The sequence below is a fragment of the Phyllostomus discolor genome, chromosome 10 (genome assembly GCF_004126475.2).
Source record: "Phyllostomus discolor isolate MPI-MPIP mPhyDis1 chromosome 10, mPhyDis1.pri.v3, whole genome shotgun sequence".
In the NCBI taxonomy this organism is placed as follows: Eukaryota; Metazoa; Chordata; class Mammalia; order Chiroptera; family Phyllostomidae; genus Phyllostomus; species Phyllostomus discolor.
Window position 1 is genome coordinate 90085897 of NC_040912.2, and position 15407 is coordinate 90101303.

At 42.4% G+C, this 15407-nt stretch overlaps 1 protein-coding gene across 1 annotated transcript in view; it reads right to left on the bottom strand.

The window, feature by feature from the left end:
• The window catches only part of EZH2 (enhancer of zeste 2 polycomb repressive complex 2 subunit), a 75934-nt gene that overhangs the window by 22117 nt on the left and 38410 nt on the right, over window positions 1-15407 (bottom strand). Inside the window, 6 exon segments of the mRNA XM_036011006.1 lie at window positions 552-715; window positions 1203-1305; window positions 2221-2361; window positions 3194-3314; window positions 6698-6814; window positions 10021-10068. Of these exon segments, the coding sequence (XP_035866899.1) occupies window positions 552-715; window positions 1203-1305; window positions 2221-2361; window positions 3194-3314; window positions 6698-6814; window positions 10021-10068 (694 nt within the window).

The window sequence follows — 15407 nt, forward strand, 5'->3', positions numbered from 1 at the left end:
AAAAACATTTAGCATTAGGCAGATAACAGCGTATGTAACCGCCGTATTAGCCAATTTCCTCAACAAAACTTGCCCGTCAATGCTGCGTGCCTAGCACTTCCGGAAAAACCACTGACCTGTGTGCGCCCCACGCTAGTGGGAGGCGGCAGCTGGACAAAGCGTGCCCAAGACTCTGCAGCAACCCTCAAAACCCAATTAAAAAATAACTGGACACTGCCCTGGCTCAGTTGGCTGAGTTGGCTGGAGCATGAGTGCCCAGTCAGGGTGCGTACCTGAGTTGTGGGTTCGATCCCCAGTCAGGGCATGTACAAGAGGCAATTTCTCCCTCACACTGATGCTTCTCTCTCCCACCCCTCTAAAATCAATAAACATATACTTGGATAAAGATTTAAACAATAATAATGAGACGCTGAGGCCAACATTTTTCTGAACTTAACTGCAACAACAAATTGTAAGTTCCGGTTGTGAGGAACAACTGCAGCTTTCGAGCGCCCTAGGACCCAACCCCACGAGGGAGACAGAAAGTGGAAACGTACAGGAGTGGCACTTACGGTGGAGGAAGCAGTCGTACTTGAAGCACCGCCGGCAGAAGAGCGTGTGGAAGGAGTGCAGGCTCTGCTCCCTCTGAACGGATTTGGCGTTCGGTCCGTCTATGTTCGGGGTGCACTCGGGAGGGAGGGCCCCTGGAAGCTGCTGCTCGGTGAGTTCCTTATACCTGACGGACCAAAAACACAAGTCAATGGGAAATGAAGGTTCACATTTTAAAAATAAAGTTTCTCAACAGATCCCATGCGTTGTTGTTTTTTTTAATCCTTCCTGAAGCATAAAAGAAAAGTCCACAACCATCTTGTGAAGAGCCAACTGAACATTACACGTGACACATCAAGAATGGAATTCGGAAGATGCATCATGGGAAATGTTCTTGTATTAGGCTGCCCATCACTGGCACTAAAATCCCTGCGAGTGTCCGGAGAAGCCCCCTCTGCACGGGCGACTGCTGCCCGCCGTGTGTGCGTCTGCTCTGTCGACAGCAGAGGTCTGGAGGCCAGAGGGCCGCGGGCTCGGGCATCACTCCGAGCACCTTGGCAAACATGTGACAAACGGAGTGAGTGGACCCTAGGTGACACCAGTTCCCTCTCCAATTAACCGCATGGCGAGCGGCATCCCAGACAAGCTGAGACAGCCTCAAAAGAACATCTTACTTTTCCTTCAGTTCTTCTGCCGTGCCCTTATCTGGAAACATGGAGGAAATGGCTTCAAAAATTTTGTCAGAAGGAAATTTCCGAGGTGGGCGGCTCTCTTTATCTACACAGGGAAATATAAAAGGAGAAAAAGAATGAAAGTAAACAAGTTTTCAGTCTTTCATTTTCTCCACAGCACTGTATGTATGTAACACAGCTCATCTTCTAAGAAATTATCAGCTTTGTGTTCCACTTCTAACATAATTTCCATGTACCTATGGCATAACAGTAGGTCAGACAAACAAAAGTTTTAACCAGACTGGGAGGCAGAAAAATATGGGTTCAAACCCCAGCTCTGCTGCTAAGTGTTTCTGTGACCATGGCTGGCCACTGACCTGGATGTGTTTCCACATCTGGAAATGGATGCACAGAACTACATGATCACTAAGGTGCCTCTTATAAAAAAATGTATGCTTCTGTAAAACTGCAGTTTTCCCCCAAATCCTTCTATATTGTCTTAATGAGCTTTGCCAAGTCTCCACCAACTCTTGGCTCTGCCTGGGGACCCTAGTTTTGGGTGTGGGGGTGAAAAGCATGGGCCCTGGAGCCACCAGAGCTGGTCATCATCACGGTGTGCTGGGCTGTCCCTCCCCAAGAGTGTGAACTTAAAAGCTGCTTCACTGCATTAAACCTTTCTCCTCCATGACGACACAGATCCACCCTGCGGGGCATTCTGAGGACTGAGCTGGCACACACAAAGTGAGGAGCACATGCCTAGCACACAGAAATGATCAGTGTGTTATCAAATGATCACTAGGATGGCCCCATGAAACCCCAAACACAGAATACTCTTTTGCTAGCTAAAGGAAATAAAGATGCTCAAGTGCAGAGTACAAAGTTGCAAATAACACTCTAATTTCCATTACACTGCTATCGATGTGATTTTAACCCCCCCCCAAAAGCAGTTAAGATCCACTTGTACTCGACTGTTTTTTTCTTGAACTGCTGCAGTGGCCACACACAAACCTAAGAGACATACCATCTCGGTTCTCCTCCAGATCCTTCTGTTTTTCTTCTCTCTCATCAGGCTCATCTCCATCATCGTCGTCATCCTCATCATTGTACTGACCAAGAGCATTCACCAATTCCACAAAGATCTCATCATTTATAAACCCACATTCTGAAATTCACCAAGTCAGACATCATAAACATACAGGGGAAAGTGGCAACGACAAGAGTGTGTGTGTGCCATCTTCCAGTCTGGAACAGCCAGAGCCCACCAAACAGCACTGCAAGCGCTCCTGTCAAAATGAGGGGAAATGACCCTCTCCGGGACTGGCCAAAGGCCAGGTTGGGAACAGAATTTGCCTTCAACACCTGTCATTTTCTCGTTCCTCATCCCTCCCCCAAACATTCCCAGTGCCTCCTACTATAACCGGACTCACTAGAAGCTAACTGTGGCCTTGGCCTCCTCCTTCAAATCAGTGTTCCTGGCAGACCTTGCTCTCCACTAGTGATGAGGATGGCTGGTGACAGTGCACGTATCACCCTCCTGCCAGAGCCAGCTGGCAGGCTCCCGCGGACACAGGGCACCGAAGCCAGGACTCTGCCCATGGAATCCAGGTGCTGCAGTGGCCTGGTGGGGAAGCTATGTGAGAGTGGGGGGCCTTTGGGATCCCACGTCCTGTCCCACAGGCAGAGCTTCGGCTCGTCTTACTTTCACTGCCAAAGGATCTTAAAATCTAGGGATGCTCAAACGATTACATTTAATTTATGTTACTGACCTAATTTATGTTATAACCCACTATGCATAAATTGCACATGGCAAACATGGTCCTTCAATTTATAAATAGGGAAAACAATGAAAATTTTAGGCTTGTGAGCCAGACCAGCCCAGCACAAAACTTAATTTATACATTAAAAAAATCTTTTCCGTATCTATGCTTTAAAAAAATCAAATTATCTCACAACTCTTCGGCCCCCTTTTCCAGGAGAATAAAGCCATGGCTCACCTCTATCCCCGTGTACTTTTCCATCATAATTTTTTATTAGTTCTTCAATGAACGTCCCATCCTGGTCTAAAACTTCATCCCCCATGTAAGGAATATTGTGTAAAACAGTTTCATCTTCCACCTAAAAGTTAAAAAATAGTAAGTTTAAAAAACACCCTTATCTATCAAAAGTTTTAAAAATCAACGAGATAAATGAAAATTGTGACAATTTTTTTCACAAGCAGGTATCTTTACTCGGATCCCCAGACCTGAAATAATGGACAGCAAACTCTCTAAAAATGAAACACCTCTCCTGCCCTGTGACAAGCTGTGACTCAGTTGGATATCGTTCTTCAAACCAAAATGTTACGAGTTTGATTCCCAGTCCCGGCACGAGCCTAGGTTGCAGGTTCGGTTCCCAGGTGGGGCACATCGGAGAGGCAACAGACCAATGTTTCTTGCATCAATACTTCTGTTTTCAGCCCTGGCTGGCATAGCTCAGTGGATTGAGCGCGGGCTGGGAACCAAAGTGTCCCAGGTTCAATTCCCAGCCAGGGTACATGCCTGGGTTGCAGGCCATGACCCCCAGCAACCGCACGTTGATGTTTCTCTCTCTCTCTCTCTCTCTCTCTCCCTTCCCTCTCTAAAAATAGGTAGATAAAATCTTAAAAAAAAAAAATACTTCTCTCCGTTTTCCATTCCCTCTTGCCCTCTCTCTATAAAATCAATAAGCACATCCTCTGGTGAGGGTTTAAAAAAAAAGATCCCATTCTCCAGTAAGTATAACTGAAACAAGTTCAAAGAAAACTACTGAGCTTACCTAATCTAACATGCCATCAATCATTAAAACTTCCCATTATTTTATCTACACGCTCTTATTTCCACTGATAGTGTCTTACAATTGATGAAATAAAAAACACTACCATAGGAGTTTCTAAATTTCACTTGATCTAGTTACTGACATTCAATCTAATAAAAGTCTAGGGTTAATACAACAGAGTATCCATGGTCCACTGAAGTTTATGCTGAAAGGATTTACTCATTTACACAAGAAAATTCTAGAATAACAAAAAATATTTCAATACGGAGCTGAATATAACGCACATCAAAAGTGATAATGCTAAGGAAAATGACAGATGAGTTTATATCAAATTTGGAAGACCACAGGGGGGAAGGAGGTGCTAGCCTAGCTGGGAAGAGCCAGAGACAAACCCAGAAAAAGCGGGGTACTTCGGAACACAAGGGACAGAGCGAAAGCTGGCAGTTGTGGGAGGAAGAGAGCTTTCAGCGGAGGACAGAAGGGCAGTAATGACACATCAGGACCGAGGGCTCTGAAGTCTGTACTGAAGAACACTAATTAATGAACAGTGAGGACAGCTCTAAGTCTTAGGCCTTTAAACAGGGCTGTCCTGGTTAAAAACAGAATTTTAGAACGATAATTCCGATAAACAGAAAGGACAAGCTAACTCCTGAACCAGGAGGTCAGGGCGCCTACTTCAAGTGCAAGGTGCCTCGCCCCAGCCAGGTGGCCGAGCTGGCTGGACCGGGGCCCCGCACACGGAAAGGCGGCGTGTTCAATTCCAGCCAGAGCACACACCTCCCAGGTCCTGGGTTTGGCCCTGGTCAGGGACACACGGGGGCAACCCTTCAACGTTTCTCTCTCACGTCGGTACTTCTTCCTCCCTTCCTGCCTCTCTGAAATCAGTAAGAACATGTCCTCGTGGGAGGTGCCTCAGGCTGGGAGCGAGACCCGCAGGGAAGAAGACACGGGCTGCCAAGTACTGGAGGGGCAGTAGTTAAGAAAGGGAGTACTCCCCAGTAACCCCTGGACAACAAACTGAGGACAACTGCGGAGTTCATACCGTAGACAGAGAAAAGGAAAATGGAAAATTGGGGGGGGGGGGGGGGGCGCGGGGAGAGTACATAGTGTATAAATGAAAATTCAAATTTTAATGTACTGATCTATTCAGATTCAAGCTTGTGTACAACTGGAGTCCAGTCTTCATTACATCTCACTTGCACTAATCCCATTTAAACTAGGCAGGTTCATTTTTCTGGATGCGGGAAAAAATTAAGTGACAATGGCTATTTTGTCTTCCCAATCATATCCATATAATCCTGTCCCCACAACACACCCAGCATAATAAAGAGAGTCTGCTTAATGTGCTTGGTCAGTGTCCAGTAGAACCCATGGATGACTCACAAATAGTATGTATTGGCAAGTTTAAACACAACATTCTTTCAGAATTTCAGTCTGTGAAAATATGAAACTTCCCTTAAGTTCTTGCATTATGAGCCTCAACTAAATGTTTCTGGCTCTGACTGGTGTGGCTCAGTTGGTTGGACATCAGCCCATGAACTAAGGGTGCCGGTTCAATTCCCGGTCAGGGCACTAGCCTGGGTTGCAGGCCAGGTCCCCTGCTGGGAGCAGGCAAAAGGCAAGTGATTGATGTTTCTCCACCTCTCTTTCTCCCTGCCTTCCTCTCTCTCTCAAAATAAATACTTTTTTTAAAAAAACCTTAATGTTTTTGAATAAAGCCTTAAACATACAAATGTATAAAACTGCAGAAGAGTATCCAAACTCTGCCTTTAACCCCCCACTATAAAATCTTTAAAAGTTTTAAACAATAAAATATAAGCAATTCTCTACAGGCTCACCAAAGATGTCCATCAACATTATTACCCTTACTATTTTATATATCAAGTAACAGAACTATACTTTCATGCTTGCTCCCCTGAGTATCTATCTTTTCTGTGATGTTTGTTATATGTATGAAAATCTTCAATTCTTGTATCTTTAAATGAGAAAAATCTTATTTAACCCATTTGCATTCTAGATTTACTTACATAGCACAGAGCTCAATTTTAGTTTTAACATTGTGAAAATATTAAAAGAATCTTGTAATTTTTTTCTTTTTTTTCTCCTGCTAGGAAAAAAGAAACCAATCGTATGAAAGCTTGGGAAAAAATAACACTATTTCATATATCCAGTAATAAAACCACACTTCTATTGAACGAGTCAAGAACGCACACTCAAAGTTCTCTTCTGCTCCGTCCTCCGTCCCACTTCTGTCTGGAACTACACACTAGCATCTCACTATGAAGGCTGTGGGGCTGGGGGGTTACCTGTGGCGATGCTTGCGTTTTACAAGCCCTAAGACCATTCCACAGTGCACATTGTCACTTAATAACATGCTGCCTAAACTGCTGTAAAGAAGTTCTCAATTAACAAAACCTCAAAGTCAGACTGACCTCTTCCAGGCTAAAAACTAAACTTCATCTGTTAAATATGTTTACATCTGTCAATCCCAGGTGTGGTTTTTGCTTAATGCTTTTCCTTTGAAGAACATTTTAAAACTCAAAAGGACTAGGAAAAGAGCAACACTACAAATGCTTAAAACAGATATATATAAAAATCAGTTTAAAAACACTACTCTGATCATTTTGATAGCTTTTTTTACTCATATTATCTTGCCATTTAGAACAGTGATTATCAAATACGCAGAAGCTACGTTATTTACGCACCATGAAATTCTGCTGTAGGGGAGACCAAGAATACATTATGGGCACTGAGGCGACTGCATTCAGCGTCTTTAATGGGATGACTTGTGTTGGAAAGTCCAAGTCACTGGTCACCGAACACTAGAACAGAAAAAATAAAACGACCTGTAAGAACAGACAACCTGAAGCTATAGCAATTGTATCATTAAGAGATGCTGCCTACTTACATAATTTTAAACTGGAAATTTTTTAATTTAAAAATGTCTGTCTTTACCTAAGGCAGTACAGTTCATAAAACCCAGAAATAATTCTCTCTTCTTTTACTTAGGATAAAAAAATGCTTCAGATTTTGCAAATTTTTAATTAACAAATTTTTAATTCCACCCCTTCTCATACTTACCAATCAAAACCTGTATTTACATTAGCCTCAGATTAACTGCTCAAAATTTCTTCTACACCTCAACCATATGGATTAATAATATAGATACCAAATACGCCACTTAGATCTAGCTTAGTAAGAATAGGGAAACTTGTTAGGTTAAGCTTTATCTTTATCTTCCCTTTTAAAAAGCCCAGGTGTCATGTGCTGAGTTATCAGGTGATACACAAACATTAAAGGGTAACAGAGCTGAGTTTCAATCACAGCAAAATGGACCAAATCAATTCGGCAAAGCACACTCTCTAAACTAATAATAATAATAATAAGAGTTAATGTTATCAAGCCCTTTGCACGTGTTAGGCACCACTTTACACACACCAGGTCTGACCATATTCAGTCCTCATTGCAACCCTGAGAGATGGGGCCCACCCTTCGCCCCCGTTTTACAAGCGAGAAAACAAAGGTGAAGAAGGTAAAGGGTAAATAACCAGCTCACAGTCACACCGATGGGGCTGGAATGTAAGCCCAGCGAGTCTGACTCCGGAGCCCTGCACACACGGCCGTGACAGCTCACCCCTACAGGGTGCCCGTGCCTGCGCTCCCTGTGAAGACCGTATTTCATCCAATCCCGATGACACCAATTTCAAGGCATGCCTTTATCTTCTGTGTCACAACCACTGTTCCAGTTAAACTGTAACATAATGCTTTCTTATCGCAGAGATTCTAAAATGCATGATGGCTTCAGATGTTAAAATATTAGAAAGTTTGCATCTTTGATTCTATGAAATACGGTAAAAATCTGTGCCCAGATAACCACAACAGTTTCCATCCCAGTCTAGGGATCCAGCTTTTCTTAAAGAATAAGTACCTTTACCCAATTATCAGGCCTCCAGAGCCTTCTCAAAAATACCCTGGACACACATGCATAATCTATAATCAATGAAAATAGAGCAAAAAAAAGTAGAATTGAAGTGGTAAAATAAAGCAAATAATAATGCTATATACACATAATTGTTAATCACTTAATTTTTATTTAAGAGGTCTTAAAAATAACAGGACTAGATTTGGTGACATCAGAGTGGACACTGTGGGCACAGAGACCACGCCTGGCCCACAGCATTTCGCCAGGCCAAGGGGTCATGTGTCAACAGTCAGAGTCACTGCAGCACAAACACAGTCCCTTCCTCAGTGGAAGGGAAGGTTAAAGATAGAGTAGTTAGGAAGAACTGTGACAGTGATTCATCCATTAATTTGCTTTCCAAAAGGGCAAAGATAAAGATAATACCAGAAAGCTCCACACTCCCAAACCCGCAATCTTTCCCAGTCCCCCTCTTTAGTCTCTGATGCAATTCTTCATCCATCCGTCCAACCACCCAACTGTAACAGTAGTTAACATTTATTGAGCACGTACTATGTTGCAGGCACTGTGCTAAGTGCTTTATAGACATTATCTTAACCACTCACCTCAGCCGTTAGCTTCACACCCTAACAAATGAGGAGGCTGAGGTGCAGAGAAGTGAAACCACTAGCCTAGTCAGAAAGGTAGTGAATGACCAGGCCGGCCAGGACGGAGGCCTAAGTCTGACTCCAGCACGGAGAGCTTCCTCACTGTTACAGACGTGGAGTGGGCACCCCACGCACCTCCTCCCCCAGACCCTCCTCTGAGTCCTGGCCCTGCCGAGGCTTCCTTCCTTCCTGAACAGGAATACTGACCCGGTAACTCTGGGGCAAGTATCATACACTGTCCAGTGATTTTAAGTACAGAGTAATTTTCATTTCTTGCAAAACTATCAGTTTTTACTTTTATTTTAAATTTGGCAGGGGTAATCATTCTCTGGCTTTAATTCTGAAGATTAGCCCCCTGTTAAGCCTGGGGTTTGGGGCGGTGCGTGCAGGGGAGTGGGTGGCCTCTCCAACTCGTGGCTGATTTACCTGCTTTAACATTAAATCCAAGACCACACCTAAGGTCAGACAGCCAGGTATTCTACTCGACTACTAGGCGGGAGGAATGCTGGCGTCGCTTCATCTGGCTGCTCCAGCCATGGGGAAAACGCTCTGGCTACTACTGAATGAAGCCACCGAGTCTTCTCGTGAACCGCAGAACTGACAGAAGCACAGAGATAAGACGGCAAAGGCTAACCTCGGGACTACCTCCACCCGCACCTGTCGTCCTCCCACGAGCCATCACGTCAGTACGGCCACACGAGAGTCGCCGAGCTCTCGGGAGGGCAGCCGCGGCAGAGGCAGAGTGTGGCTTTAGCTCTCTGTCTCACAATGATACTCAGCACAGTGTCTCAAAAAAGAGTAGGCACTCAAAAAATGTTTCTGGAATACACCGACTGCATTTGCTGATTCTCCCCAATGGAGAACTCGTTATTTGAATTTCTCTTTAAAGCTAAGAGAGCGTCCAGTTAGGAAACTAAAGGTCTACATCGCTTCATTATCTACGTAGTATCTCCAGAAACCTATCCCACTCTTTAGCTATCAACCTTAACTAATAACCATATTTCTCTCACTTATGAAATAATATTCAAATGCAAAAGCATTTGTTGGTAAAAACAAGTTTGGGAATTCTTATTGACTTATAGGAAAATTATTCAAAAATCCCAGTTACTTACCAGTAACTTTTTTTCTTTGAAAATGTATCATCCTTGACAGTTTATATAATTAAGCCTCCTATCACACAGAGCAATAAAAAGGATTTTGACCTTGTGGGTCTCCACAGCATTTTACCTGATCAGAGGCACGTGTCCTGCACTCAGGAGCTCACTAGGAGACCACCTGTATCAACAAATAAATTCTCTAATTCTAGTTTCAACTTGAGCATCACAAGGAAGTTACCATATATGATTTATTATCAGTGATAAAGAAAGAAAAAAACTACATTAAGTATCAAGGATGCTACATTTTCAGAGAAACACAACTTACTGGTAAGTAACCAGGTTCCTCTGAGGATGGATAGACTTACATCAACCAGCTGGTACAATAGGCGACTGTGTGGCTGGACCACTGGGAGCTGGAGAGGGAAGTCAAGCCAAAAATAGGAGTTGTAGGAGTACACAACCAAACTGAGACTCTTGGCAGAAGGCTGGTTCCAAGTTAAAACTGTGTTATGGAAAATCGTAGAGGGAAGAGCAGGTGAATGGCCTGCAGGGAAGGGAAAGAAATTAACACACCCTACTATGTGCCAAGCACTGTGCTACAGACTTTACCAAAGTTAACTTCTTTACAACTCACCACTACCCTAGGAGGCAGATAACTCCCCATCTTACAGTGGCACATCCCAAAGGACAGCAGCCATAGCTCTCCGGGCTCGGAACAATCTTAACATCGGAAGGGTTAAGTCCGACTTTGTGTAGTAGGAGGGAAAATACAGTCAGTTAACCAAATTAATAGTACTCTTGGATACTGGTTGGTCCGTTTGATTCACTCCAGAGACACAGGTGAACTGCTGGCATTGTCTAATACCCTTTCGCTTTCCTAAGCGAAACAATAAGGACTGTCTCCCGTCTAAGGTGTAGGGAAGAACAGGTCAGGAGGAAGCATCAGCTACCACCCAACTCCGGAGAAAAGCTGGCCATCATTTCTGGAACTACCCATGTTCTTTGAGATCAGAGTAAAGACAACACAGCCAAGTTTTAAATTCACTCGCCCTTCTGGTGAAATGAGAGCGTATGGAACTTGAGTTCAGACTGCTCTTATGTGAAGAAAGTGCTGAAGAAAACTGTCTGGATCGAGCCTGGGTCAAGCGAAGAGAAGCTCAATAGTAAGTGACTCATTACCAGGTTAGGAGGATGCTTAGGAGAAGGTGATTCAAACAGACGAGTGGCTACATCAGGCAAGTGTCAGAAGTAAAAATGCAAAGAAAAAAGTCCTGATTGACATAGATGTTTTTAATACAAGCACCTCATCAAGGGTCATGGAACTAAGGAAAGAAGGAGTGGTTCGCTCTAACTTGAACATTATTTCTATTTTGTTGTTAAACATTTGTTATGCTGCAGAGCCATCTGGACTGGGGACACCACCTCCACCCTGCGACACAAGGCTCTTCCCGCAAGTTCACATAAGCATAATAGAATCCTGTACGCATCGGCTCTTACACTTCTGGGGGCAACGGGGGCCCATATGTAGCACTTAACACACAACATATAACATCTGGAATACAAACTCAGGAAATTGAGACACTTAAAGCTCTTCCTTGCATCCTAGCTTCAGACACCTGGTCCTGAATGAAAGACATCATAAATCTACAAACCTAGTAAATACATCAACTGTTAGAACCCCACGAAGTCTGGGTCTGAAGGGGCTGTTAGGGTGAATCGCCTCCTCATAATCTGCAGTTTTGCTAAAATACCGGAGGTCAGACACAGAACCTAAGTTGGTAAAAGTACAAAAACACTCAGCAAAGCACATTAAGCAGGTAACAGAGCCACGTTCATCCATTACATGCAAACTCAAGTACCTAATTCAAGAACAGTCCTGTGAATGGAAAATAAGACCATTTGTGTCATGGAAAAACAAACAAAAACTAAGAAACCGAGCAAAGAACATCATACAAGTCCTTAGTTTCCATAAGCTATGGCAACACATCGCTGTGGAGTCTTGCTTCCATGCATGGACGTGGGGTTAGGGTCAGGCTAAGGCTCAGGCTACAGAGCAGCAGAGGCCCCAGTTAAAGGCAGCAAGACTGGCACCCAGCCAGAGTGCCCGAGGAGAAGCACCAAGCCCTTGCTCGGGTGGTAAACCTGCTCAGGTGACCACCAATCAGATTGATCTTTGCAAAAGAGATTTCTAAATGCTATGCAGCTACTCAATGGCTATTTAGTAATAGTGTTAAAACAACTGTAAAGCTAAATAGAAAAAATTTAAAAGTCAAACACCCACTTACTATGCCAAAGGAAATTCCTGATTTGTTAAATGACAGTAAAATATAAAAATGAAAACAATCCTAATGGTAAGGATGGACAGATCATTTATAACCTTGAAGTGCAGACAGACTTTCTAAGCCTTTAAGAATCACAGAAATCAAAAGACGAGATTCTAACTTAACTACACAAACTTTTAAAACTTCTGCATAACCGAAGTATATCAGAGATAACATCAAAATGAGAGGGGGAAATCCGCAAAACCTGACCAAACACTAGTATCTGTGACGTACAAGAAGTCCTTTAAAACCTTAAGGAAAAAATCCAACCTAATTTTAAAGGATCCAAGACCATAATAGGCCAATTCGTACAAGAAATATGAACGACAGACACCCAACCTCACTGAATAATTTAATAAAGGCAAACTGTAGTCATTTCTCACCCACTGCACTGACAAAGATTAAAAGGGTAACATTTGATGCTGGGAATATAAGCAGACACCCCCATAAACAGCTGGCCATAGCAGAAAGGTGGAGCCTTTGGGTGGCAATGTAGTGGTAATCCCTATCAAAATTTTAAACATCATATCCTCAACTTTTCCTACAAAAGTACTGGAGAGATGCAAAGATGCATATGAAGAATATTCACAATGCTAATTACAAAAGTGAGACATAAAAACCGAAATGTCTACCAGTTGACAGCAGGGCAGTCAATCACAGTTTCTGCACAGCACCCAGCGCTGTGCGCTGGCAGGGAGCTGAGGACCCAGACAGGGCTGTGAAGTGATGGCCCCAAATGGCAGGCCTGCTTCACCTGGGAGTAACTTTTCAAAATAGAATATATATTATCATTATTACTAACACGTTACAGACATAGAACTCTCAAAGAATAAAAGTCATGGGGATTGGACTGCTTTATGTATTTCTTTATCTGAATTCTTCAAGTTATCACTTTGCAATGCCCTCTTAATTGGAAAGATGAAAAACAGGAATCCCACTGACCCAACAGATATTCACATTAGCTGGTATAAAACTGCCACATCGGTTGCCAAGGCAGCTCATGAAATCTACCCAAATCTCCCAAAATGGTACAAATGATACTCTTTTATAAAATCTAATAGGAAAAAAACAGAATCCTAAGCAGTAAATTTCAATCAATCTACATTATCAAGCTAAATAAATTGTGCCAAAGTTCTAGGTCTAATAAAATTTTCTTATTTCTCCATAGCAATAAGTATTGTTTAACACTACAGACTAGGCAAGCATTTCTTTTGGTTTTGGCTTGTTCTGTGTGCTTTTAAAATACCTGTCAAAATTTGGTTTTGCATTTTGGGGAAAAAATCTTTGTAACAGTCAATTTAACAATAATTTTTAAACACAAACATATAAACAGCATCCCAGAATAAAAACAATAAACTAAATGCAAACTTGTCCTGGCCAGTGTGGTTCAGTTGGTTGGAACTTTACCCCATAACCAAAAAGTGGTGGGTTCTATTCCCAGTCAGGATACATACCTAGGTTGTAGGTTTGATCCCCAAACCCTGGTCAGGGTGAATGTGAAGAGCAACCAAATGATGCTTCTCTTTGCATTGATGTTTCTCTCTCCCCCTTCCTCTCCCTCTAAAAGCAGTTTTTAAAAATGCCCTGACTGGTATGGCTGAGTGGACTGGGAGTCACCCTACAAACCAAAAGGTTACTAGTTCGATTCCCAGTCAGGGCACATACCTGGGTTGCAGGTCAGGTTCCCAGTAGGGGGCACACAAGAGGCAACCACACACTGATGTTTCTCTCCCTCTCCTTCTCCCTCCCTTCTGTCTCTTTCTCCCTCCCTTCCCGTTTAAAATAAATAAAATCTTTAAAATATAAACTCAAAACATTGTAAGCGACCTTTCTTTTTTGTTAAATGACCCTTTGGAGTGCATTAAATGCTTTTACTGGATTAGTTTCCTTTTGAAAGAGAAGAAACGCTTCCTTTACAGTCATTTAAGAAATGCTCCATCTATTTCAGCCAAAAGAAAGCCAGAAAAGAAGCGAAGGCTGCAGTGATTTGAAAAGCTGCATGGGTAGAAGGACCGGCAGAGTTGATATAAGACTAATCCTCCAAGAAAATACCAACAAATGGTTAAGAGAGGCAAAGAGTAGCAGAAAGCAACTTAAAAACCAGCTCCATCAGGAACCAAGAAAGGATGGATATATTGAGACTGAAAGTCAAAACAGACACTTGGGAGAGACATCCGTTTATTTTTAAGACATGACAAAAGCAACCTCGCTCCCTCCCAACCTCCTGCTCAAAGGACTCAGGAGACTCCAGACCTCCTGAGTAGGTAATGTAATCCTGCAATTTACAAAGGAAAGGATGCATGTCAGTGTGTTGAAAGTTGAGAGTATGTTTAAGTAAGAGAACACTAAAATTATACACTGGGTATACTAACATATATTTTCTTTGTAACTAATAATTAAATTTATTTACAGCTAATTTAGGAAAGTGTATTACCAAGTCAATAAATAATGTCAAGTGTTTACATGTAAACAAAACAGTGTTATTCTTCTCCTTTAACAAAAATAAATCCAAACTGCAAATATATTAAAGAACCTACACATTCTATGTTATTTCAATAGAAGTCTCTCCAAAAACAATATACAAATGTCAAAAGATAGGTGATGAACTTAAAATCATCTCAGGTATCACTAGGAAGAGCAAGCCCATGTACTGAAAAGCCCAAGACATTTAATTCTTCCTGAACAGGAGGACCAGGGGGCCTTCCTGACCCTGCTCGTCTGTCAAGCATTCTCAAGAAGCCCCACATTTCAACACACATGAAAAATTCTCACTCTTGTAGTGCAGAAGACACAGAATTCTTGCAAGAACATGATGTTCTCCTGGGAATCTAAAAATGCATATTAGCAGGGCATTTTTAAATTACAAAGCTAATCACACCACTTGCCCAGAAGACAGACAAACATTTGAGCAAGCCTCTTTCAGTCATAATAGGGAGAGGTAATAAAAGCTTGACATGAAGAATCGATGAAGAGGAAAGTGCTTCGTGTTTTTTAAGCAAGAAATAAATAAATGTTCAAAAAGAAATGCACTAGTCAGAACTAGAAGAGTAATTCTTAAACCAGTTTCTTCCTTAAAACTGTAAGAGCAGACACACTGACGGAAGAGATGACTACCCACATGGAGACAAGGAATGAAAGTCGCCAGGAAACGCTGTGATGAATGGCCACATACTGTGGCAATAAGGCATGTGTCCCTCAGCTTGTATGTTTCACTTAATGACATTTTTAAGCACTTTAAGATCAACCGAAGAATAAATAAATAAATAAATAGCATCTATTACACTCACTGACTCCAGTAAGTCAGAAGTATTCTTTAAAAGCACAAAAACAGACACGTATTTTTGCAGGTAATACTGCTTAAGGTTCTGTAACCTCACTGAACAACAGGTACCAAAGTGTCTTATAAAAGCACATTAAGAAAACAACATACT